The sequence below is a fragment of the Mustela putorius genome, unplaced genomic scaffold, assembly GCF_011764305.1.
Source record: "Mustela putorius furo isolate JIRA1106 unplaced genomic scaffold, ASM1176430v1.1 tig00003858_pilon_pilon_pilon, whole genome shotgun sequence".
Taxonomy (NCBI): Eukaryota; Metazoa; Chordata; class Mammalia; order Carnivora; family Mustelidae; genus Mustela; species Mustela putorius.
In genome coordinates this window covers 49,845,480-49,868,325 of record NW_025422010.1, presented here as the reverse complement: position 1 = coordinate 49,868,325, position 22,846 = coordinate 49,845,480, and the positions used below count along the sequence as shown (strand labels likewise).

General features: G+C 47.3%; 1 protein-coding gene across 7 annotated transcripts in view; it reads right to left on the bottom strand.

The window, feature by feature from the left end:
• Positions 1-22,846, bottom strand: part of NEDD4L (NEDD4 like E3 ubiquitin protein ligase) — a 330,740-nt gene that overhangs the window by 35,262 nt on the left and 272,632 nt on the right. For 3 of the 7 annotated variants that reach the window (XM_045065672.1, XM_004745557.3, XM_004745552.3), the window contains 7 exons: positions 21,460-21,534; positions 19,775-19,834; positions 14,661-14,792; positions 14,061-14,180; positions 12,773-12,970; positions 7,011-7,088; positions 5,448-5,502 (listed from right to left, as the gene is read on the bottom strand). In XM_045065672.1, coding sequence (XP_044921607.1) covers positions 5,448-5,502; positions 7,011-7,088; positions 12,773-12,970; positions 14,061-14,180; positions 14,661-14,792; positions 19,775-19,834; positions 21,460-21,534 — 718 coding nt within the window. The remainder of the gene's footprint in view (positions 1-5,447; positions 5,503-7,010; positions 7,089-12,772; positions 12,971-14,060; positions 14,181-14,660; positions 14,793-19,774; positions 19,835-21,459; positions 21,535-22,846) is intronic. The other 4 variants (XM_013052743.2, XM_004745553.3, XM_045065671.1 and 1 more) reach the window with 3 other exon arrangements.

Genomic DNA, 22,846 nt, shown 5'->3' with positions numbered 1-22,846 from the left:
ATCAGCATTTCCAATCTATTGTGTCAAAAATGTTATAAAAAATTGAATTATTTCTGGGTTTTTCAAAAGTTGTCCCCCAAAATGAGTAACTTAGCATTTCAGGGTTAGAAGAGCACCTAGTCTCTTCTAGGCAGCCCCTCCCCCAATACTGTTTAGTCCACAACACTCCATCAAAAATGCACGACGAAAGCCAAACCATCTATTCACACTGTTTTTGGCAAGAAAGCCTGCCAAAATTTCAATTATAAACCCCTGTTCTTTCAAGGGTTTATAACTTGATCTTGATCTCCCTTTAACTGAAAAAAGGCACAACAAATCTTAGTCCCTAAAAAGTTAACACACACAGACACACACACATGATTTTTCTCATTTCAAGTATTTTTTCCTTTGCTTACAGTGTTGGCAAACTGCTTTCAACTAAGAATCCTACACTGGACCAACGAATGATCCATTACTCATGGGCACACAAAAATCAGAGCAGTGAGGAGTCCACAACCATGAGCATCAGATAGAGCCAATGAAGAGACAGAAAAAGGTTTCCCTTTTGGTCACGTTGGCAAGAAGTGCGTTTCTTTCTTATAAATGAGTCAGTGTCAGCAAGACTGTTCAACGGCACCTGTGCAATTAATTATTCCAAATCAGAGCAGTGAGGAGTCCACAACCATGAGCATCAGATAGAGCCAATGAAGAGACAGAAAAAGGTTTCCCTTTTGGTCACGTTGGCAAGAAGTGCGTTTCTTTCTTATAAATGAGTCAGTGTCAGCAAGACTGTTCAACGGTACCTGTGCAATTAATTATTCCAGGGGTGCAGGTGACATGGTGCCCTGGGTGCCCCGAATCACGTGGGTTTTCGGACTATGCCATAGATGGCGGTGTGTGTGGGAGGCAGGGATGGATTCGCGTGAAATATACGGGGAGGGAAGACTGGGGGACAATGGGTTCTCTCTGGGACTTCAGGGAATCTAAGCTGGTTAAAAAAAAACAGGAAATTAAAAATATGGATTCTGCTCATTTCCTACATATCCTGTAAACAGACGGATAAGATTAAGCAAAAAATTTGGTTTTAGTGACCATAGCAGAAATTTCTCCAAATCTGGTATTCTAATTATTTTAACGAAAGTAGAGGTCAAGTTTTAAAATCCACTGCTGAAGCACAGGATTCTAGATTCATGTTGGCAGGAAATGCACATGAGACATTTCAATGGTCTTAGAGAACTTTGATGGAAGCAAAAGGCATTTTGAGTCCCTTACCTCATACATAAGAAATCTGGAAAGTAAAAGTTGCCATTGTGATAGAGAATGAAAGAAAACCAAATAAAGAGACTACAGCTGAGTGACAGCTCCCTGGACCATAGTCCCATCACCTAGCTACCTAGGTCGAAGCTAAAGTTAACTGATGACGACACACACATGGCGCCTCCCATAGTCTATCCAGATCTACCCTTGACACGTGTGCCTGCATTTCCATGGCAACCTCAACTCCAACTTGACCAAAACCAAACTCATAATCCTCCCGAAACAAAACCCATTCCTCCCGTACCCCCAAATGCCAGCACCAGAGCGCTCCCAGGGTTCAAACCCGGCACTGGCCCCATCCCTATCCTCCCTGGCCGTTCTCCTCCGACGCTCGCCAAGCTGTGTCCCCTGTCTCACCGAGAAAGCTGCTTTCTGAAGGGCGGATCGCTTCCATGGACTCTGCGCTATGTTTCCCTGGCCTTGGGCTCACTCAGCCCAGTTCGAGCCTTCCTCGGTAGTTCTGCCATGAGGATCTTTCTAGAGAAGAAATCTGACGGTTGTCAGGCCCCTCCAGAAAAACTCTTAGGGCCTCCCTCCTGCCAGGAGAAGGGACCTATGTTCCCACCCCTGGTGGACACGCTTGAACTGGAGCCACGTGCCTCCACGGAGCCCTGGCCCTTTGCTGCCCCACCACAGCGCTTGGACTGTGGCCCAGTCCACACACCTTCATACACCTGCCTGTTTTCTCCCTCCGGGGCTCACTCTCCACCGGGCTTTCCTGGGTAAATCTGACTCCTCACTTAGGATCCATCCGAAAACTCATCTGTTCCTAAGGCCCTCCTGCAGCCAGCCCCCCAGCCCTGGCGCCGGGCCACGTGGCGAGTTAGTGAGCTCTCTACTTGTTCTGCTTCTTCAAAGCTGGTTCACTCCTCTACCCAACACTGCAAATGCTTCCTGGGGCTCCCAAGTTTCTATGTGGTGACCATGCAGATCGATTTAAAGCTAAGTATTGTCAATACAGGACAGGAATGTGAAGTGGCCGTTTATCCATTCTCAAGAACTTCTGAATGTAAACTTGCTTTATGCCGTCATTGTATTTGAAATAAAGGGACAAGAATGAAGAAGAATTACAAACTCAGTTCATTCAGCTACGGTTAACAGGTTTGCTAAGACTGTTGGCAAGAAAGATGAAAACAGGATCTTCTGGCCTTACTGGAATTCTCTTTCCTGTTCTAGCTTTGTGTCTCAGACACCTGTGGCCACGGACTGAGACAAAGGGCAGACGAAGGGCATCCCTGATCTTTAAGAACCACACGACCCCTAAGAGAGGCAGATTCGGTTCAAGATCTTCCCTTAACCTTTTACCCCAGGCTCGACACAGGAGCTATCTGATAAACGGCAATACTTTGGCTCTTCTGAAATGATGCCTTTAAGATGGTTATTTCTAATCCTCAAAGTGTCTGACTTCTCAAGAGTTTATGAAGCAAAAATAGATAGCCTCGTTGTTTAAAGGACAAGGGCACTGATGTCTTTGTCCTTCGTGTGCACTCCTGTGTGCTGGTGATGATGGAGACAGGACGACTCTGCATCTGTCCTGAGACAACAGGCCGCACAGTAAAATGCCATGTGTAGGGATGGCATGCCTTCTGCCCTGCTCGCGGCAGGACAGCAAAGGGAGATGCAGAATTTTTCAAGAAATCTGATGTGGGGAAACTGCCTGGAAGGAGAGCTCATCTGGAAGGTAAAGGCATTCTTAAAACATCACCTACCAGGTGAGGAAAGGCAATCTGGAGAGCACTGGTCAGCCCGACAGAGCTTTTTTTTTTTTTTTTTTTAAATATTTCATTTATTTATTTGTCAGGGGGGCGGGGAGAGAGAGAGAGCGAGAGCAAGCACACAAGCAGGCAGAGAGGCTGGCAGAGGCAGAGAGAGAAGCAGGCTCCCTGCCGAGCAAGGATCCCATGTGGGACTTGATCCCAGGACTCTGGGATCATGACCTGAGCCAAAGCCAGCGGCTTAACCCACTAAGCCACCCAGGCATCCCCCGATAGAGCTTTTTAAAGAGACATGTATTTTGTGCTTTTCACAGGCCGGGTTTTGGTGAAGCAGCACATGAAGTTCACGGTTTCACTGACATGTATCCCTTTATAGGTTTCCATGGAGTAAACCTTGACAAACGGGAGAAATGGCAGAAACGCTGCATCAACAGCAAACGAGGTGATCCTAAACCGATCTTTTCTCTTTCGCGGTTTTTACTCATTTCCACTATTCTCTGGTTCAGAGACCCTTTTCGAAGGGTAGAGAGCAAAGGCAAACTTTAATTTCCACGGAAAGGACTGAAAATACCACCTTTTGTAGCTCAGCTCAACCAGGCACTGTATGTGGTTTATACCATCCCCGGGAGCAAAGAGGAGCCTCAGACAGGTGGTCTGTTCTGGCAAGGGGAGTGGGAAGGGAGGGCCTGAGTGCTGGGAGGGGCTGCTGGACCGGTCAGGAAGGAGGAACAGCCCAGACACTTAGCAGAACTACCCTCTCCTGCCTCCTGACGAAGAGAAGCAGGGGTAGCTTGGCTGCTGCTTCCCCAAGGCGAGTTCTCTCCACTTTCCGACCAAGGACTTCACCTGCCTCACGCCTTCACCACGGACCCTCCGTGAATTAGCTTCAAGTCACTGTTCATTAAGCATCTACTCCGCATTATACTAATCTACGCATAGCACTAGGAAAATAGTCTATGATCTTTATTATTTCTCATGTACAGTAGGATGGACTTTTGCAATAGAGTTTTTCTTGTTTGGGGGCCGTGGCATTAAGGACATTTATAAAATTCTTTTCAGGTTGACCTGAATGTCAGGTCACCAGCCAGAACATGGCCACGATGCTGTGAGAGATATTCTGTGTGTAGCAGACCAAGGTTAGGCTACTGGTTAAGATTTTAAGAAAAAGATCATTATCATTTGTACCAACCTTTGAAAACTGAAACTGCAAAGCATTAAAACTAAAAGAGGATTTGTTTTTTGTTTTTTGTGGAAAAAAGAGTGTCTCCCCTCCCTTCTTTTAACAAATTATGTTAGGAGTAGAATTATAACAAACAGCATATTAGACAAAAAAGTGGCAGTACACACGTTTTATAACATTTATGGTAGCAATTTTAGGCTCACCGTAAAACTCTGGAAAGCAGGCAAACCCTTAGTACTTTTACTTGTCAAAGACAAAACTAAGCCTATGTACCTTGAATTACTGAATTTTAACCAAAGGTAGCCCATTCTCTCCAGAGCCCTAGGAATTCTACTTCTGGTTTAAGTCTTAACTGCTGGGCTCCTTAATTTATAAAAAGTCTGTCAGGCTCCTGAGGACACCCGTGGTCCGACTTTCCAGCCACCGGCTCCCCGGGGGACTTCTGATGAGTTAAGAGAATGCAATGCTGGAGAAACCCGAGGCCGACTCGCTGATCTTTAGGAACCAAATGAAAACACAGGACAAAATCTGACCAGCTGCACACGCCTCTCAACAGAACTGAAGACTTCTCTTACATACACATATTCTAGAAGTTCTGGGGGATATACACGTATGTTACCATGGATGGCATGTTGCCTTAAAAACAAAAACAAAAACCAAAATCAACACTGGCTAAAAGTGAAACCTTTATTATTTTAACTTTTAGTTGAAATGAGAAACCGCACATTTATTCACAGGTGCTGGAGCAACTGTAATTTCAAGATACGAACTACATAGAGATTAGTGTGTTGGGTGTAAAGGCACATGCTATGAATAGAAAATAAGTCAGAATGGGCTTCTTGCCGTAAGACCTCTGATGGTGGTGTTGAGGACACATGCTGCTTTCAGCATGGCTCACACAGATTTTTGACTCCATTGTTACTTCTAACCTTATTTTCTATTACTAGAGTGTATTTATTAAAAGCGCAGAGATCAAGGGGTTATTGACCCAAAAATTTTTTTAATGGGACAAAAAAAAGTTAATAGGTCACAAGATCAAATTGGGTAAAAGCTTGATGGGCTCCTTTCAGGCAAACTTGGGAGGAATGCACAGTACCGTACGAGGGCACTGACTCTCTGCGCTCATTCTCGCCACAGAACACCTGGCTGCCTGGACGAAGAGTGAAATGACACGCCTTTCACTATCATCCGGATGATTCCGTCTCCCCTGTCCCTCCACCTGCCATGCCTGTGTGTCCATGGAAGAGCCTACTTACTGTGGTCGATATAAAATGTTCGGCCATCCAAGTGAATTCTTTCTTCCCAACCAGGCTGGTAGTAGAGAAAAAGAGAGAGAGAGAGGGAGAGAGAGAGAAATAAAGAAAGAAAGAAAGAAAGAAAGAAAATATACAACCATTACCTAACAGTTTCAATAAATAAATAAGTAAATAAACAAATAAATAAATAAGTAGGTAAGTAAATCAATCAATCGATCTCAATGGCTAAATTTAAACACTCCAAGGACACTTTCTGGCTCTTCTCTTCCAGGGTTCTTGTCAGGTTAAGAACAAACCACAAACAACTCACGTTAACCCGTCAACATCTATCAACACGCTATATCATGTGTCCGCCAGCCTCTGGCGCCCTCACTGGCTGTGTGATGACCAGGAAGCAGGGCCTGCTCTGTCAAAAGCTTCCAAGAGCAACTCCAGGGTTCCACGAACAGCCGGGTTTAGGACTGAGTAGCTCATACCGAGAACTGAAGGGAGAAGGGAGGCTGACTTAAACATGCAGAGCCAGAGGCTTTAGTCCTGTCACCGCGTGGCCGAGGGACCTACCACTGAGATTCTCTCTCTCTCTCTGGACTCAGGAAACAGATTTGGGTATTTCTTCCGAGGGAAGGCCAGAATACCCTCATTATCTGAACGGTGCCTACTTGCTATTACAACTCAGGGATCCAACACGGGATGACAACCCGCGTTCTTTCGTATCTGATCTCGGTTTCTGGCTCTCTCCAGGCTCTCTCCATCTCAACCCAGGAACCAGACAGTTCTGGAGAGGGAGGGATCTTTGTGTAAAGCCCGAGGAACGAAAACTGAACCCTAACCTTTCTAGATTCAAGTTGTGCCACCACAGACCACAGGCCAGGCAACGGAGGTGTTCTTGGCCCTGGGAAAATCCCCTCGAGAACTCCCAGCACCCCCCGTTCTACAGGAGCCTCGAGTCTCCCCACCTTCTTGCCCTCGTATGGTTTTTTGACTGTGGATGGGGGGAGGCTGAGAAAGTAGTGAGTAAAGTTTCAATCCAGCCCAACATGGGAGTAAACAGAGCTCAATGCCCACTTGGGCCCCCCAGAGACAATAAACCATCAAAGAAATTAAACTTTATAGACAGTCCTCAACAGGAGAGAAAAACTTAAAATACATCTGCAGGCTAATGATTTACAGAAACGGTTGGTGATTATTTCCTTTGTCTCCCACTGTTTTCAATATTTCTGTTCCAGTGACTGCATCAGCAGGACGGATGGAACCGAGCGGCTACCATGTTAGAAAATAAATGCCAGTGGCCTGTCATGTGTAGAGACCACCTCTGACATTCTAGTTATAGGGTCTACTTTCTCTGAGCTGCTAACATTCAGAAACCTCTTTCACAAGTACAGGGCATCGACTGAATGTGCTTTTGGAATTCAGCCATGCACCCAATTCTATGAAGCGATTAAAGACCAATGGAACCTAAAAATGCCTAGAGAAAGAGAAGGCCCACAGGGTCTCTCCATCAACATGGCGCAGATGAATGGATAAATACTTTGAGACTAGTCTGCGTGTCTCCAGCGTACTCACAGGAAGAGGGCCGAGGTCATTGGGGTTTAAAGATGCCTTTGACCGCATGTGTACTGGAAATTTCAGGCGTGGATCTTCCTGCAAGAAAAAACGTCAAAGGCAGAGGACGTTACAAGGGACTCTGTGTGTGATGTCACTGGCTCCTCCCCTTCTGGAGCAGGGCAGTCCAAGGGCATGGAGCCACGTGCCTGCCTGCCCTGGGGAAGAGAGGTCTTCTCTTTGTATAGGAAGGCTGGTTGACCAGCTCTCAAGAAAGATTTTATTCTTCTCCTGTCCTTGGTGAAAGCAGAACAGTGAGGGTATTTCAATTAAAGGTGAAGTGTTTTCCCCTGAGGCTTCTAGCAGGTGAAGAGGAAGAGAGTCCCAGCAGAGAGGTTACTATGGAAACCACAACGGAGGGGGCTGTGCAGATGAGGCTCTCTTGGACAGAGGGGGTGGGGATGGTGGTGTGTACAGGTCTCTTTGCTACTGAGCCGCGGGTGAGGGCAGCCGGCCTTCCCATCAGTCCCAAGCTTCCTTCTGTGCCCTTCTACTCCCTGATCTGTGACTCTGATCTGAGGGTCAAGTTGTGTCCTGGCCAGAGTTTGGTGGCCTCATTACGGGATACCTCCGACCCCTAACTAGAGAACTTTACTGAGATTCCTGATGCGGTCCTGTAAATGAGATTCTCATTTATGTCTCAATACTTAAAAGTTTGCCAAAGATTTCTCTTAAGGGATATGGCTCATAAGATAGTACGAAGAACCAACAAAAGAGAAAAAAAAAAACAAACCAACACAACAAAGGAGAAATCTGTGCTCTGGCATCTTGGGTCATGCTTTATAATTGACAAAGAACAGGCAGGTGTCAATCAGAAGGCTGTGCACACATGATCTCTGCTCCTTTAGATGAGGACACTGAGCTGCGAGATCAGGAGAACTTGCCTGAAAGTCCTCACCCAGAGTCTGGGAGCACCCTCTCATGAACACGGACCCAATGAAGTACAATGAGCTTCGGAGAATTCATGCTTTAAACTCAAAAGATTAGGAAACAAATGATAAAACTCAGAATAGCACACGGTCAATTAAATAAGCCTGAGATTAAAAAACAACAACAGGGGCGCCTGGGTGGCTCAGTGGGTTAAAGCCTCTGCCTTCGGCTCAGGTCATGATCCCAGGGTCCAGGGATGGAGCCCTGCATTGGGCTCTCTGCTCCGCAGGGAGCCTGCTTCCTTCCTGGTCTCTCTCTGCCTGCCTCTCTGCCTGCTTGTGATCTCTCTCTGTCAAATAAATAAAATCTTAAAAACAACGACAACAACAACAAAAGGAAACCTAAAAAAAACCCCTTTATTTCAATTATATGAAAGCCTTTGTTGCTGGCAAATCACTAAAAGGTCTTCTGCCTCACCACTTTCCCAAGGCCACAAGAAAATGAAATAACTGGTATAAACCTCAGAAAATAATAAAAAATCACTTTGTGTCAGCTGATGGGTATGAAAATGCCCTCAAACTGATTACAGTGAGGGTTGCACATATTTATTTAATGGTCTAAAAACCACCCACTTGTGTATCTTTAAACAGGTGAACTGTAGGACACGTAAGTTATACTCCGAGAGAGCTGTTAAAAATATTTCCCAATTCAACAGTGTAAGCTGTTAGCATCACTGGATTATAACAAAGCGACAGATTTTTGGAACTGGCTAAGTCTATTAAAAAAGCAAAAAACAAACCCCCCAAAAGCCAACCTCGACTTTCTATTCACTAGACCAAACTACCTGAAGAAGTAAATTGTGTCAGGAGTTTATGATGGCTATTGACCCTGAACCTCACTGATTTCTTTTTTTTTAAAGATTTTATTTATTTATTTGACAGACAGAGATCACAAGTAGGCAGAGAGGCAGGCAGAGATCTGATGTGGGGCTCAATCCCAAGACGCTGAGATCATGACCTGAGCTGAAGGCAGAGGCTTTAACCCACTGAGCCACCCAGGCGCCCCTCACTGACACCCTTTTTAAAGTGCAATGAGAGGCATGCAATCGGTCCCGTATTCTGCTGTATACTGGAACACAAGCAGTATAGTAAACACACACAGTAAGATTCTGGATTTGTAAGGTCCAAGAAGCTGGAAATTGGGTAAATGTTTCTGACAGGCTGACTGTGGACAGAGGAAAAACTTGGGAGCACCCACTGAGAGCCAGCTCTGAGCTGGCGCTGGAGATGCCCACCACAGGCCCCCTGGGTACCCCCCTCCCAGCTGCTGACCATGCGAGCTCCCGGATGCCGCATGCAACCCCGCCCTGCCGCCCTCACACACAGAGGCTACTGTGAGAGACAGTCAGTAAAAAGCTGATGGTTTTAAGGACACTCAAACAGAAAGCAGCAGGTGAAGTTACAGAAAAGTGCGGGGATGTGAGGATGAGGAGCATGATGCAGAAAACTCAATTTTGCAGGTCTGCTAAAATGGCCTGGCATGCAAACCCGGAATTCGTAGACTGTGAGGGCTGGATACCCTTGGGGTTCTATTATTTTATTATACCACCGGAAGTCAGAACAATGGCAGCACCTGCCTTCCACCAAGCTCTACAGGCTCAACCTAGAGGGCGCTACTGAGCCACCCTCCCTCCTCCCCCCGCCCCTTCCGCTACGGGGAGTCCCGTGAACCACTGGCCCCCAAGCTAGTGGAGCAGGTGAAGGCAGCCAATGCCCCACAGGGCTGGCTGGGTCAAATCAACAGCTGTGATTTTTCCTTCCTGGGAGAAGTCAACAACCAAGTTTATGAGGCTGGACCTGGGCACAAAACAAACCTGCCACTGACTGAAGGTACGTACATTCTCTCTCGCTACAAAACCAGCCAACACTTTATCCTCCAGAAGACATAAATGCACTCTTACATACGCACACTTCCAGCTGCTTCCTTAGCAGAACGGGCAACCTGAGGGCCTCGTGTCATCTGCCTTCAGACACTTGGTGGCCTCCAGCACGCACCCTTGGCCCTGAGAACCCAGGTGGGGACACAGTGATGCCCCATGGATGTGGTCTGACCTTATCCCGGACAGACCGCTGGCACCCGGCCTGCGTTACCCGCTGTGTGAAAGGCTGTGTTTTATAAATAGACTTCAAAAGGAATCTGCCCCTATCAGTGTATACGAGGGGACACGTCGGCCTGTATCTTTTCGTGCTGCTGGCTACATGCAGGAAGAAAGACCTACAAGCAGGTCCCTGAGGCAGGACCAGTGCTCTCATAATTCCCAACCTGTCCTACCAGTTTCTCTTCCTGTTTCCATTATAAAGCTCACCTTCCAAGAATAGCTATGCTGTTCTCTTAAAACACACACACACACACACACACACACACACACACGAACAAACTCCAAACAGATTCTAAGCTGAAAACCGTCTTTTACCCTTCCCTCCGTCTTTCATCAAAACAGAGGGGCAGGGGAGAGAGTGCCGAAGGCACTCTGTACAGGCCTTTTCTAGAACGGGTGATGTCGCTGGCCCAGCACCTCCGAGCTGAATGGGGAAGGGGAAGTCACTGGAGGACTTCCTAGTTGTTACCCTGAGGATTTTCAACAGCAGCAGCAGCAGCAACAAAACACTGGTTTAACATACTGAAATATGCAATGAGTACATCAGTCAACAGCAAGGATCTGGGCGGAAAGGGGCAATGGGAAATTCAACCTGGGGTGTGTTCAGCCACGATGCAGGCAACAGACAAAGCTGGTGTGGAGGTTTAACAGAAACCCGCGCCAGCTGTAATTCCACGGCACTTGTGGCATGAACAATGGCGAGAAGGTTCGGAGACCAGACTGCTAAGCTCATTCGAATGCCTCCACCTGCAGCTTGGGGGTGGGGGGGAGCACAGTGGCCCATACATTAGCTCATCCATCTCCTCCGACAACACCCACCCTATGTCTGGAGCTCCCGTTTCTGGCTCTGGGCTGGAAAACACAGCGTGACAACCACAGGTTCCACATCCACTAGGAAAAGAAAGGCTTAAAGACTTCTCTCTATGACTGTCTTTTCCAAAGAGCGGCCTATCTTTCATTCTCAACTTGCCCACAATCCTGTCATATTATTTCTGGGCGAAAAGGCACGTCGGACAGAGCGACACACTACCACGGGCCTTGGGAACGGTTGTGAATTCGTTAAATGAAATGTCACCAGATCTCCATGATGAATTCCCCTCACCTCCGAAAAAGAACTTTGAGTGGGTCTCTGTAAGGACTGTTTAAAACATATGGTGGCATTTTTGGTTGTCCCTGTGGCGGGGTTGTCCCGGGGCGGGGGGAACGGTGGCTATTAGCCTTCAGCGGCAGGAGCCAAGCACACTGGATGCCCTGCCATGAAAGGCACGGCCCTGCCCCAAAGGCAGAGAACGTCCTTGTGGAGACGCACTGCGTCACAAGCCACCGGATGTTCGAGTGTGAACCCTTTAGGGACTAAGTGAACGGACACCATGGGCCAAGTGGGAGTGACTGGCCCTGTGGTCCAGGCCGCTTTCCTAACACAACACTACTGTTCTATCAACTGTACACAACACTTGGTGACTTCACTGGAAGTGGGAATTTACACGTGTTCACTGGAAGCCCACATGGCTGGGCCAGCAACCATCACCCAAACTCAACCAGTACAGATGAGAGACAGAAGGACAGACTTAAGCTCTGTACCCGGAGAATTAGGCAGGGAGACAAGGGACAGGAAGAAAAGCAACACTTCCTGTGGCATCAGAAATAGAAACAAGAAAACCAAGTGCGGTTTAATCATAGGTCTATAGACCAATAGAGCAGAAACACACCATGGACTTCTAAAAAGGACCTAGATGCTATGTTAAATAAGACACCATGAATTCAGCTCAGGAATGAAAGACGGACTGAGGCATACAGAGATATACATGGGCACCTCTGATTCATCTCATCGTGTTCGTTAATCCAACAGATTGTCTCTCCTGCAGGATTCAGGGGCACGTGGTAGAGCAACAGCATCAGAAGAAATCAGTTTTTAAGATTTTATTTATTTATTTGAGAGACAGTGAGAGAAAGCACGAGAGGGGAGAAAGTCAGAGGGAGATGCAGACTCCCCGTGGAGCAGGGAGCCCGAGGTGGGACTCGGTCCCAGGACCCTGGGATCATGACCTGAGCTGAAGGCAGTCGCTTAACCAACTGAGCCACCCAGGCGCCCAGAAGAAATCAGTTTTGACAAAACGTTCACCAGAAAGATCTATCAAATTTACAACCGAAGTCCTCGGTACATCTCTTAACACCCAATCAAAGTAATGAGACAGAGGACAGGAGTATAAAACATGAACGTGACATGAATAGTGAAGACTAAAAGGACACATCAAACAAAGGTGATCATGTCAACAGAAATGCAGAAAAAAACTGATGAGGAGAATGATTAAAAAAAGATTAGAACTCCTAATAAAATTAGAGGATCATGGGAAATGAAGCCATGATATCAAATTCCTGGCCCTGGGGAGCACGACACCTTTCTCCCCACTATGGTAAACTGTCAGGACTAGAACCTTCCAGGAGTCCTGTGAAGGAATGGTGCCAATCCCAGAGGCAGCCACAAACCCGAGCCCAGAGGCCCCCTCCTCACCACCCCCCACCCCCACCGGCCCTGCCAAGCCACGTCCAGATGTAGGCTGAGGAGGTCCTCTTGGGGCCGTGTTTCAGGGTCAGGGAACCTTCCCTCCAAGAAGCAGGGCTCCTGAGGAAGGAAATCGGACTCCATGGTAGACCTCGCGATGAAAACGGAACCAAATGAAACCAACAGCCTTACCCACGTTGTAGTCTTTGTGTTGTGGTCAATGAAGAAGGGCCGGCCGTTGGGCGCGATCCTCATTTCCCAGCCGGGCGGCAGGAAGCTCTGTGTGACTTTGTGTTGTGGTTTGGGGGAGTTGTAGGGTGATGGCTGTGGGGACTGTGGGTTGGAAAGGGTATCTTTCACAGCCCGGCGTATGGGCGAGTCCTTGGCGCCCTAAGGAATAATAAGGAGCATTAGAACGCTGACCAGGGGCTCTTCTTGAGGTCTCAAAACGGACCTGGGTACACAAGGAACGCTCCTCTTTGGAGGCACGACAGAGAAGCTCCTGAAACCTGTTTCTGTCATCCATTTACTTTTCAACCTATCTAACCTTGCAAGTTTCTAGGCTGGTTAAACACACAACAATATTAAGTACTTACAACCAAGATCACTGGACGGCTTACTCAGTACACACTCAAAACATGGTTCTGTGGTGAACACGATGGAAATCTTACAGAGGGCAGAGGAATGTGTGCCCCTGCTCGTAATGAGCTCACAGTCTAATGAGGAAGGGGGAGGCAGTTTCGAGAGCAGAGAGACAAGACCCTGCACCCACGGAGAGAGCTGTCAGATGAGCACGGGGCACCCGCAGCACTTACACCCCAGCTGGGAAGTGAGCACATCCACTCCCAGTCGTCAGCACCAGGAGCCCCGGGATGGGGCCCACGGCTAGCTCTAAGACACAGTCAAGGTCAGAACTTCCCACATTCACTCTCTGGCTTCTCTAACTCGGACACGCGTGACGTGAAGGGAGGGCACCGGCACCAACACAAACAGGGGAGCACAAGTAGATGCCCAGCCATGGCTTCGAGATGCGAGTGTGCATCAGAAACACGATGCCTGTACGGTGACAGGCCCTCCAGTTGAAAGGAAAAAAAGAGAAATGATCAAAGCCACAGCCGTGTTTGAAAACGCAATGGAGGCATCGGTCTCGGAGAGAGAGAGTTATTCACGCGGCCAAGAGCAAACACAAGGAGAATGGAGCCGTGTGGAAGAGACGCGTCCCCTTCCAGCACGGAGACCCGTGGCGGCCGCCGAATGAGAGTGGGACTCAGGTGGGCGGCCACGGGTGCGAGCCGGGCGGCACAGAGAAGCATGAAGGATGGACGAGGGAAGCCTGCACGAGGGCGTCCCGCACCACGGACACCACGACTGACCAGAGAGAGCACCGGGGCTGCAGAACTCAAACCCAGTGAGATGAGCAAGGAGCACGAGCAGTGCCGGGACAGAGGGACCCGGTGAGAGCACCAGGCAGCCTTCTCACCTCCAGCGGGGCGGATAAGGTTACGGTCGGCGAGCTGAGGCTACGGGGCCGGCGGATCTGAGGCTCGATTAGGTGGTTGTTACTGTTTGTGGCGGATCCCGACGCACCGTCTTCGGCGAGCTATTTTGGAGGCAAAAACAAGTTAGGTTCGCGGGAGGCTCCCCCTGTGCGAGTGATCGGGAGCGTGGACCCAAACAACAAGGCAGCCAGCACTAATAAGAGGTCTGGCCGATTTCCAGCGTGGAGGAAATGATTAAACCTAATGATGGGGGCACGGATGGAGGAACACATTCAAAGGAAACAAATGAATCACCAGCCCAGCGTAAGAACCAGCCTGGGGAATCCAGGGGAGCAGGGAAAGAAGCTACACACTGTGACAGGCTCTCACGCCCCACTTTAAGACCAGCTCTAGGGATGGACTGATCTGCGGACCGAATTCTCCCTCAGGCAAGTATCAGGCTTAGAGTCACACATTTTCTTTGTGAGAACATCTTCCTAAACATGGGTCCTTTAGAACAACACATTCACCCCGGGAACAGCGAGCTCGAGGACATTTTGGCTTCTACGACCTGAGACTGTAGTTGTAGACGGTCTGCGTACCTGCACGATAGGTCGAGTCCAAGTTGTGGTTCGATTGTTATGATTGACATAGTATGTGCGTCCCTTAGCATCTTTTCTTTCTTCCCAGCCTGAAGGTAGGCCCGGTGTGGTGTGCGCATAGGCCACTGATGGCTGTTTGTGTAAGAAATCATCATTATTTAATATCCTGCATTTGCTTTCTCATCAGTTTAATAAAGTAATGTACACCCAGAGAATTACTTTTTCTAGACGAGGTAATTTAATTTCACTTGTACTGAAAACATTAGTGTCCGGAAAGAAGGCAACTGATTTCCAACAGCTTCCCATCTATTATAAGATGAACCCCCACACAGCCACAAGGCCCAAAGTCTTACTGAAGTCCACTGTAAAGGCCTGAACCCTTAAAGGACTGTTGCTCATATCGTTAAGAGAAACCTACAATCGGTTTCGGTTACTAGATTTTACTGTCAAACCACACAGAGCTTTAAAGTTATTTCAAACTGTCAAAGGTTAGCAAGAGAGGGATGCTCGGAACACTTTTTCCCCTCAATATAGTTGCCACGGAGATGCTCTCCTAATTCCTAAAGTCTCCATCAGCTTAGAACCTGCCACGATAGCTTTCAGGGACAAAAACAGTCTCCCCTCTAGCCATGCACACCAGGGCACGCAGTCATGAAGCCCCACCAGGACAGCTCAGCTGCCCCCATCAGGAAGTCGGCGGGGCCAGCTAAGGCTAGAATTCCAGAGGACACGGAGAATCGAGGCTCCACCTGTCCCTGTCCTCCCACACCGAGCTTGTCTCTCTTTAAAAGGGTGAAAGCAGAACACACAGTTTCTGGGTTCAGAGACTCGTCCGGTCCAGAGTGACTGCACCAGCATCGTCCAAATAAGACCGATTCCCGAGACACTTCTGCTTGCAGGAAGCAGTGTGAGAAATGCTGGCCTGGGCGGAGGAACATGGGAATAGCAAGGTTGTTTCAGATTCATGGAAAAGGACATGGACCCTGGAGGTCCGCGCTGTCCCGGAAGTGCTGGGTGCCTGGATGCGGCACAGAAGTTCTGGAAATGAGCGAGGGGTGCTACCCCAAGGGTGGCGACTCAGAAACAAGCTAACCGCGGCCACCAAGGCTGCTGGGAGAATATCGAAGCTGCAGGAGGCCATACATCAGGAATCATCTCTCCCTGAGGTGACAAAAGAAGCTGCATCTTCTCTCATCAGGATCTTGGAACCTCTGGGTGTTTTACCAGGTGGGTGTCAGGGTGAGAAGGTGAGTCTCTGAGCCCAACTCCATGTGCGCATCCTGTCTTTCCAGGTCACTACCAACGCTGTGCCTTGACGAGGCGGGCCGCGGTCAGAGGGCCCGTGGGCCACTGCACAATCGTGAACCGGAAAGTGCGCTCAACTTCACGGCCATGTACTTTGGGGAGTACAGTTCCTGAGCCTCAATATTCTACTCTCTGAGACTGACAGCTCATCCCAGAGCAAAACTGAGCCACGAAGCAGCGGCTTCAATGGTTATTTCTAAAACAAGTTTCCCATGCAACGCAAGATTATCTGTAAGAGGACTTTGGGCTCAAACCACGGTAACTATTTTCCTGACCTCTTCCCAGATGAAGTCCTGAAGGTCCTAAATGGTACTTTCCAGACTGTGAGACCGTTTGGGTCGTGATGTAGGTGTGGGGCCGCAAGAGAGGAAGCGAGGTCAACATGCAGACTCGAGTCTTCTGTGAGGACTGAAGACAGATGAATTCATCTGCAGCCTCAAGCTCTAATCTCCCACCTTTCCTTGCTGGGGCACCCATCCAAAAGAGCTATTTCTAGGCTACTTTTTCTCCAGAACTACAAAAATTGGACTCTGCTGAATTGAGTCAGAACCCACGCTGTAACCAAAGTGATCAATTCTTATTTTTGGCAAAGTATCCGCCATCCATCCCTGACTTACTGTTGCTTATATGACAGCCCTAAGCGCTTGGGCTAAACGGAATCCTGCATGGAATATACAGGTTTTCCTCCCCACTGAGTTAAGTTTGGGGAGAGGAAATCAGATCTGCACTCTGAAAGCTCTGTTCTGGAAATCATCAAGATAGTATTAAAGTGACAGAATTCCTGGAAGAGTACTTATGGGGAGACACCATAAACAATATAAACTTGGATGTACCATGGTTAATCTCAGAATCAAATTCGAAAGTGGTTAAGACCTCCTGTACTGGGTTCCTCTCACAGATCCAGTTAATGGGACTAATCAGCTTCTGGAAACTAAGAGTGCAGGAGAAAAGAGTGATTCTGATGAACAGGCTCATTTTACCTTGTACTGAGAACTGAATGGGCAACTTGTACTCTAGCTCCATTTATATGAGACGGTGTTATTCAAATCCGTCTTTATGGATTTCTTTCTATACGGCCATGGAGAACACCGTATTTGCAAGAACAGCAGCATTTGTGACCCGTAACACTGCTCTCCCTGCACGCAGCCAGGGACGAGCCAGGACTCAGCTTCTCCAGGCAGATTGTACAACAGACCCAGCCCTGGAGCCAAAATCCAATTTCTGCTGCTGCTGCGTGTGTGTGTTCACATGTGCGTTCCAGAGGTCTTCAAGAGGCAAGTTAATCAATCAAGAGACAAGTTATAAAGTGCTAGTGAGCAATTAAACAATTTCCAGCTTTTCATCTGAACAGACAATTGTCTGCACGGCCAACCAGCCTATCCTAGTGGCTCCATTTATTTCATTAAGACAGAGAAATCCATTATGTGTAAACTGCAAAAGTTTCAATCTGCTTTTAAAGATGATCAACAGTTTGGTATTATCACAGATTCCCCAAGATTTGCTCACACCCTACCATACTGTTAACTCAGTGTATTTTTAGGTATATACAGCGAAGTCCAGAAGGACCAGACTATCTCTCTCCCTTTTATCTTAGAGCAGGCCAGTTTGCATGGCCAGCCGGAAAGCAACCCCAGTGTGTACCGTGTGTGCGTATACACCAGTGTTTGTTCTCAAAACAAAGGGCTGTGGGTCCGCAGGTGAGAACCAGGGGCTGTTCATTAAGGCTGCAACAGTCAAAGCACTTCCATGAGAAAAAATGTTCCCCAGGAGGGTTAACGCAACCTACCCCAGGAGGATATGGGTAAGCTGAATGCTCCCCAATGGGGGAAAATGATACAAACCGACAAACATTCACATTGCTGATAGTAGGTATTAACAGGTCCCAGAGGAAGGACCACAAGTGAAAAATATTGAGGTGCTACGTGACGTGTACACGACATCCCAGCTGCATGTGTGCACATGTGCCACGTGTGTTTGCGGGAGCACAGGGGGATGGAGGGAGAGGGTAGGTCCCAGGGTAGCTCCGGCAGGAGACAGAACACGTGGGGCTGGCAGGCAGGGGCAGGAGAGGATGTACAGAGGAGAGATGGAATTGAAAAACAAACTTTCATCAAACCTCAGTTTCTAATGCAGCCATCAGGTACGCTGGCGTACGGCAGCTGAAAGGTCACCAGGTACGTGGGAAACATGAGAGCAGGAAAGCATTTAGGAAGGACTACTACCCAGTCCTTAAAAATAAACAAAACCAAACACGTATTTTTAATTCACGGCTGGGGGAGGGCACAGACACGGTAGTGGCAGGGGCCACAGGACCTCATTAAGATGGGTCACTCTGTCCCGCCAAGTACCTCTCACCATGGAGCCCCAGGCTCTCAAAATTCGGTTTATCCTATCGCTTAATATCCTCAGCTATCACAACACTCCAGTGCTAACAGCAGATTCCAAGGCTCCTGTAAAATGCAAAAATGGGTGACAGAGAATGCTCAAGAGCCCTGAATTCTACTGGAATTCTTTAATGACATGATCTTGTCCACCTTGAAATTTCTGCTTCTGGTAAAAGTTACTCATGCACAGTAGGAAATGCACTAGTTCATTTAGAATTTCTTCAATTCTACTGGAGGCTGAGCCTGGGCACCCAACAGACTGACTTGCACAGAAATCACTACAGTTCAATACCTCACACTGGGCTCATATTTGTTGCATGCCAATCTGATTTTCCTGTGCGCAATACTGAGCATTAAAGCCTAACAATGTAACTGAATTATTCCTTTACGTCCATGTCCTGCCAAAAATCAGCAATCGCATGTGTATTTAAAGGTATTCTCAAGTAATAGGTGTTATTACAAACCTAACAATGGTGACACAGTAAGGAAAATTCTTCTAAGAGCTACAGGAGATCAAAGCTAAACTCGAAGCTGAGCCAGTCTCTGGGGGTCAAGCAAAAACCAGGCAATTGAAGTACACAGTCCTAGCCAAGTCACCCAAAAACGTGAATGCTAAAAATTACTTAAAATAATCAATAAGTGTAACGTATACTTGGCTCAGAGAAACTATTTTTTCCCCTAGACCTTTTAAACTTCTTAAACACGTTCCTTCATCTCTGCCCCCAAATTATATAACGCTTGTTCATTCCTCTGAGTAGAGACCCTTGTGGCAGAGCAGGGTCACCAGTTCATGCGCACGACACAGTAAATCTAGCGCAGCATGTAAAATCTGGTATGGGAAATAGGCAAGAGAGGCGGGCCATGTGCAAGACCATAATCCACAGCGTAACTGCGTATGGTTCCTGTGGCTTCTCTATTCTCCTCCAAACCTATTATTTTACCCAAGTAGTCTAACAAACAAGAAAAGCTGACCAGGGATACAAACATTAAAGGTAGCAATATATTCTAGTAGATGTGCTGCCAAAGCAAGTGTGGCAGAAGTATTTTCTTTTCTATTCTTTTGTAAGTAGGCTCCACGCCCAGTGTAGAACCCAATGCAGGGCTTAAAGTCATGACCCTGAGATCAAGACCTGAGCAGGGATCAAGAGTTGGATGCTTAACTGACTGAGACACCCAGGTGTCCCAGAAATATATTTTAAATAAAATTAAATGCTCTTTATCGAAGTCTGACACAGTATTCCCAATAAAGCTACATGAAATGAAAAATCATAGTTTTAACTACCTTTGAACAATGTGAGAGGTTTACAGCATGTACAGCTCTGTAGCACGAAGAAGCTGAGCTTATCCAAAAAAGGTATAGTCACCATTATACAAAATGTTCAAACCCCCAGTATTGCTATCATGTCTGATCAAGGGCATCATTACCGTTGGCTCCTCACCACCTGTGACAGTTGACGACCGCGCTCTCCTAGCTGGGGCGCTGGGCTGTTGAATGACAATTCACATCAGTGAAATGCGCTTATCAGGAAGACCACCCACTGCTTACTGAATCAGGAATCACTGCTGAGGCCAGTAAGGCAGGTGATATGAATCAGAATCCCTGAAATCCACCCTGTCCAATGAAAGCTGGGCAACCACTCACTGATGACCAGGAGAAAAAGAGGGACACGATCACCCTCCCACCCAGAGAAGGCTCAGGCTGAAGCCATGATTCGGGGAAAAATGGACTGCAACCTCAGGAATGTGAGAGGTCTTACTTGAAACAACCACTCTGATTTTGCCCCCCTATTGTTAAATAATTAGGCAGACTCTTAAAATCCGCCAAACTCATAATTTGAGTAATTTGGCCACCAGTGATCAGTGAGTTGACAGCTTTACAGAGTACAGGGAAAGAGGGAGGAATCAACAGTTTTCCAGGAGAGTGAGCTCTTTGATAGATAAAATTGACATTGATTTTTGAAAAGGAGGCAAAGTGCCATTAGTTCATCCAGGAAAATCACAGAATCATCAGGTTGAGCAGGATCCCCTTCCCAGGCGATCACAGCTGAGTACTCTGGTCTTTGGGGGAGGCCTGTACTAAACCATCTCAGAAAGGATGCTCTTGTCGTCAAGCTTCTGACGATCCAGCCCATTCTATGTGCGCCACAACGGAATGTACCGTACTGACTACTCAGCTCACCAGCACACTCGTGAATTCATTCAGTCACCATAAAAACCATGGGCACCAACATGCTTTGGAATAAAAATGTACACAACAGAAAGATACCATGATTGCAAAAACTTATAAGTGCTATCTTTTTCTCCTTTAACTTCATACACGATAAAGTATTAGTCGCCCCCAAATGAGCAAAGGTTTGTACTAATAAAAAACAAAAACTGGTCAAGGTTCAACGAGCTGAACATGCTAAAACCACAAAATAGTTTCTCCTCCAAAAGAAACAAATTTACAAAAATCTTTTTACTGCATACGCCAAACCTCTCCCAAGGCAGTCCTGGTCTGCCTTCCAATTTGAATATTCATTCTTATTTTCGTCCTATATTAACAAACATTCCTCATTCTCCCATATTTACTGGTAGTGCTGAACATGGTGGGAGGGTGGGAAATTACAGCCAATTCTTTAGTCAGTAGAGCTGCCTTTCCGGAGAAGGTACAGGTGCTTTGTGGGTTAAGAGTTTAGGCCATTAGTGATGGGAAAGAACCGCTCCCCGCAAACCCAGAAGAGTTCTTCCTGTTCAAAGGGATTCAGAACGGTCTTGAGATACAGCTCCCTGGAGCACAGCGTTAGTGACTAAATGAAGTTTAAAAAAAGAAAAGAATTATTAAAGCATGCTTCTGGTTAAGTAGTTTAAGTCAGGTAAGCACATCAGAATCTGGTATTCATTTGGGTGGAAAAGCAAAGCGATGCAAAGTTTTTAGCATTTCAGAGCCTTTGTGGCAATAACTCTGAGTTATTAGAAATCCACTCTCCTTGGGCAATTTGCTAGGAAAGCCTAAGGTCTCATTCTGACAGAGAATGGATTTGCACAGGAAAAACTCTTCCTCCGTAGCCCAGATGATTTCAAATACAAGCCGCGTCAGCCAACCAGGGACCGGCGGGGGGCGTGGTTACCGGTGGGAGATGAGCCTGCTCGGCGACCGCGTCCGTGACACTGCAGGACCGCAACCTTGAGGACGGCTCTCTCTGCTGAAGGGAGGAAAGGACACGGAGCATTATGAAAACACAGGCACAGCAACAAGGTTCGCTGGCTTAAGAAAAAGGTCCCTCAAGCCTCCCGAGTGCTCTTTGGTATCAGAAGATAATTAAACGAGACACCAGCTTTCCTGAGCCACGCGGTAAGTAATCCAGCAGTCGAGTAATCTTGCATTTTCAAGTGCTTTGGGCGGACTGGAATTCTCACTGGTCCTTGGGAAGGAGGAAGAGCAAAAATAGGAGAGAGGCCAAAACAAGAAAGGGGACTCAAGAGGTCAGTGTAAGGCTCCCGTGCTGCTCTACGAATGGAAACGGGAAGCCAGCAGTCCTTGCTTTGCTCTGGGATGCGCCCGCGGGGTAAGCTCCCGAGAGCCGTGAACAGACGACCAAATACTGACACGTGGTCATCAGACATTGCGTGCACATTTCTACCGACAGGGTCAGCTGGAGTCAAAGTCCAGAGAACTCAGACACGCTCCTGTGCTACTTCTAAGGCTCACGCATTGATCATTTTGGCTTCCAAATGGAGCTGAAGTCGTACAGAACAGGAATAAGGGAAAATAGAGACGTTAAGCTAGAACATCGAATGTGCGATGTATCATGTTCCTCCGCTCGTTTCTATTAATCTGTATTGTGAGGAAAAAAGCCTCACAGGTCCAATCAGGGAACAGCAGTAGGCCACACACACAGGCCACGTGTCTAATCAGCAACTGGTTCACCGGTGGGAGAAGTGTGTGCGTAGCACTCCCTGATTCACGGTATTGTGCAATGGTAAGTGAAGTGGGGTAAAGTCATAGACTCTGCCTCAGTGACGGGGCCCTATTCATGCCCTTCCACGACGGTTAGCATGAAGGATCCCTTCACTAGGAAAAGGGCATGCTACTATCTTTGAATATGGAGTGACCCTGAGAAGCAAAATCCAAGAGTCCCGTATTCTTTTTTTCCCAAGACATTCTTAATCGCTGAATTAGACTCAAAACAATCTTAAAATAATACAGACTTCAGCACTTGGATCTTTTGTTTGTTTGTTTGCACTTGGATATTGAAAGTATTTTATGCACCTGAATAATTAAATGCAGGCAGGTACCCATAAAAATAAGTGGAGATACTAACTTAATACTAATGGTGAAGATAATGCTGATTATTTTACTCGGTAGACTAGAGGTGGACACCTGCTGTGGTTCTTGCATTACTTACTACCTTTCATAGGTTTTAAATATGGCTTCGTTGCTTAGGTCATTTCCACAGCAACAGTTTCACCAATGCAAATATCCCCCACATAATTTCTTCCCCTGTCCTTTTAATA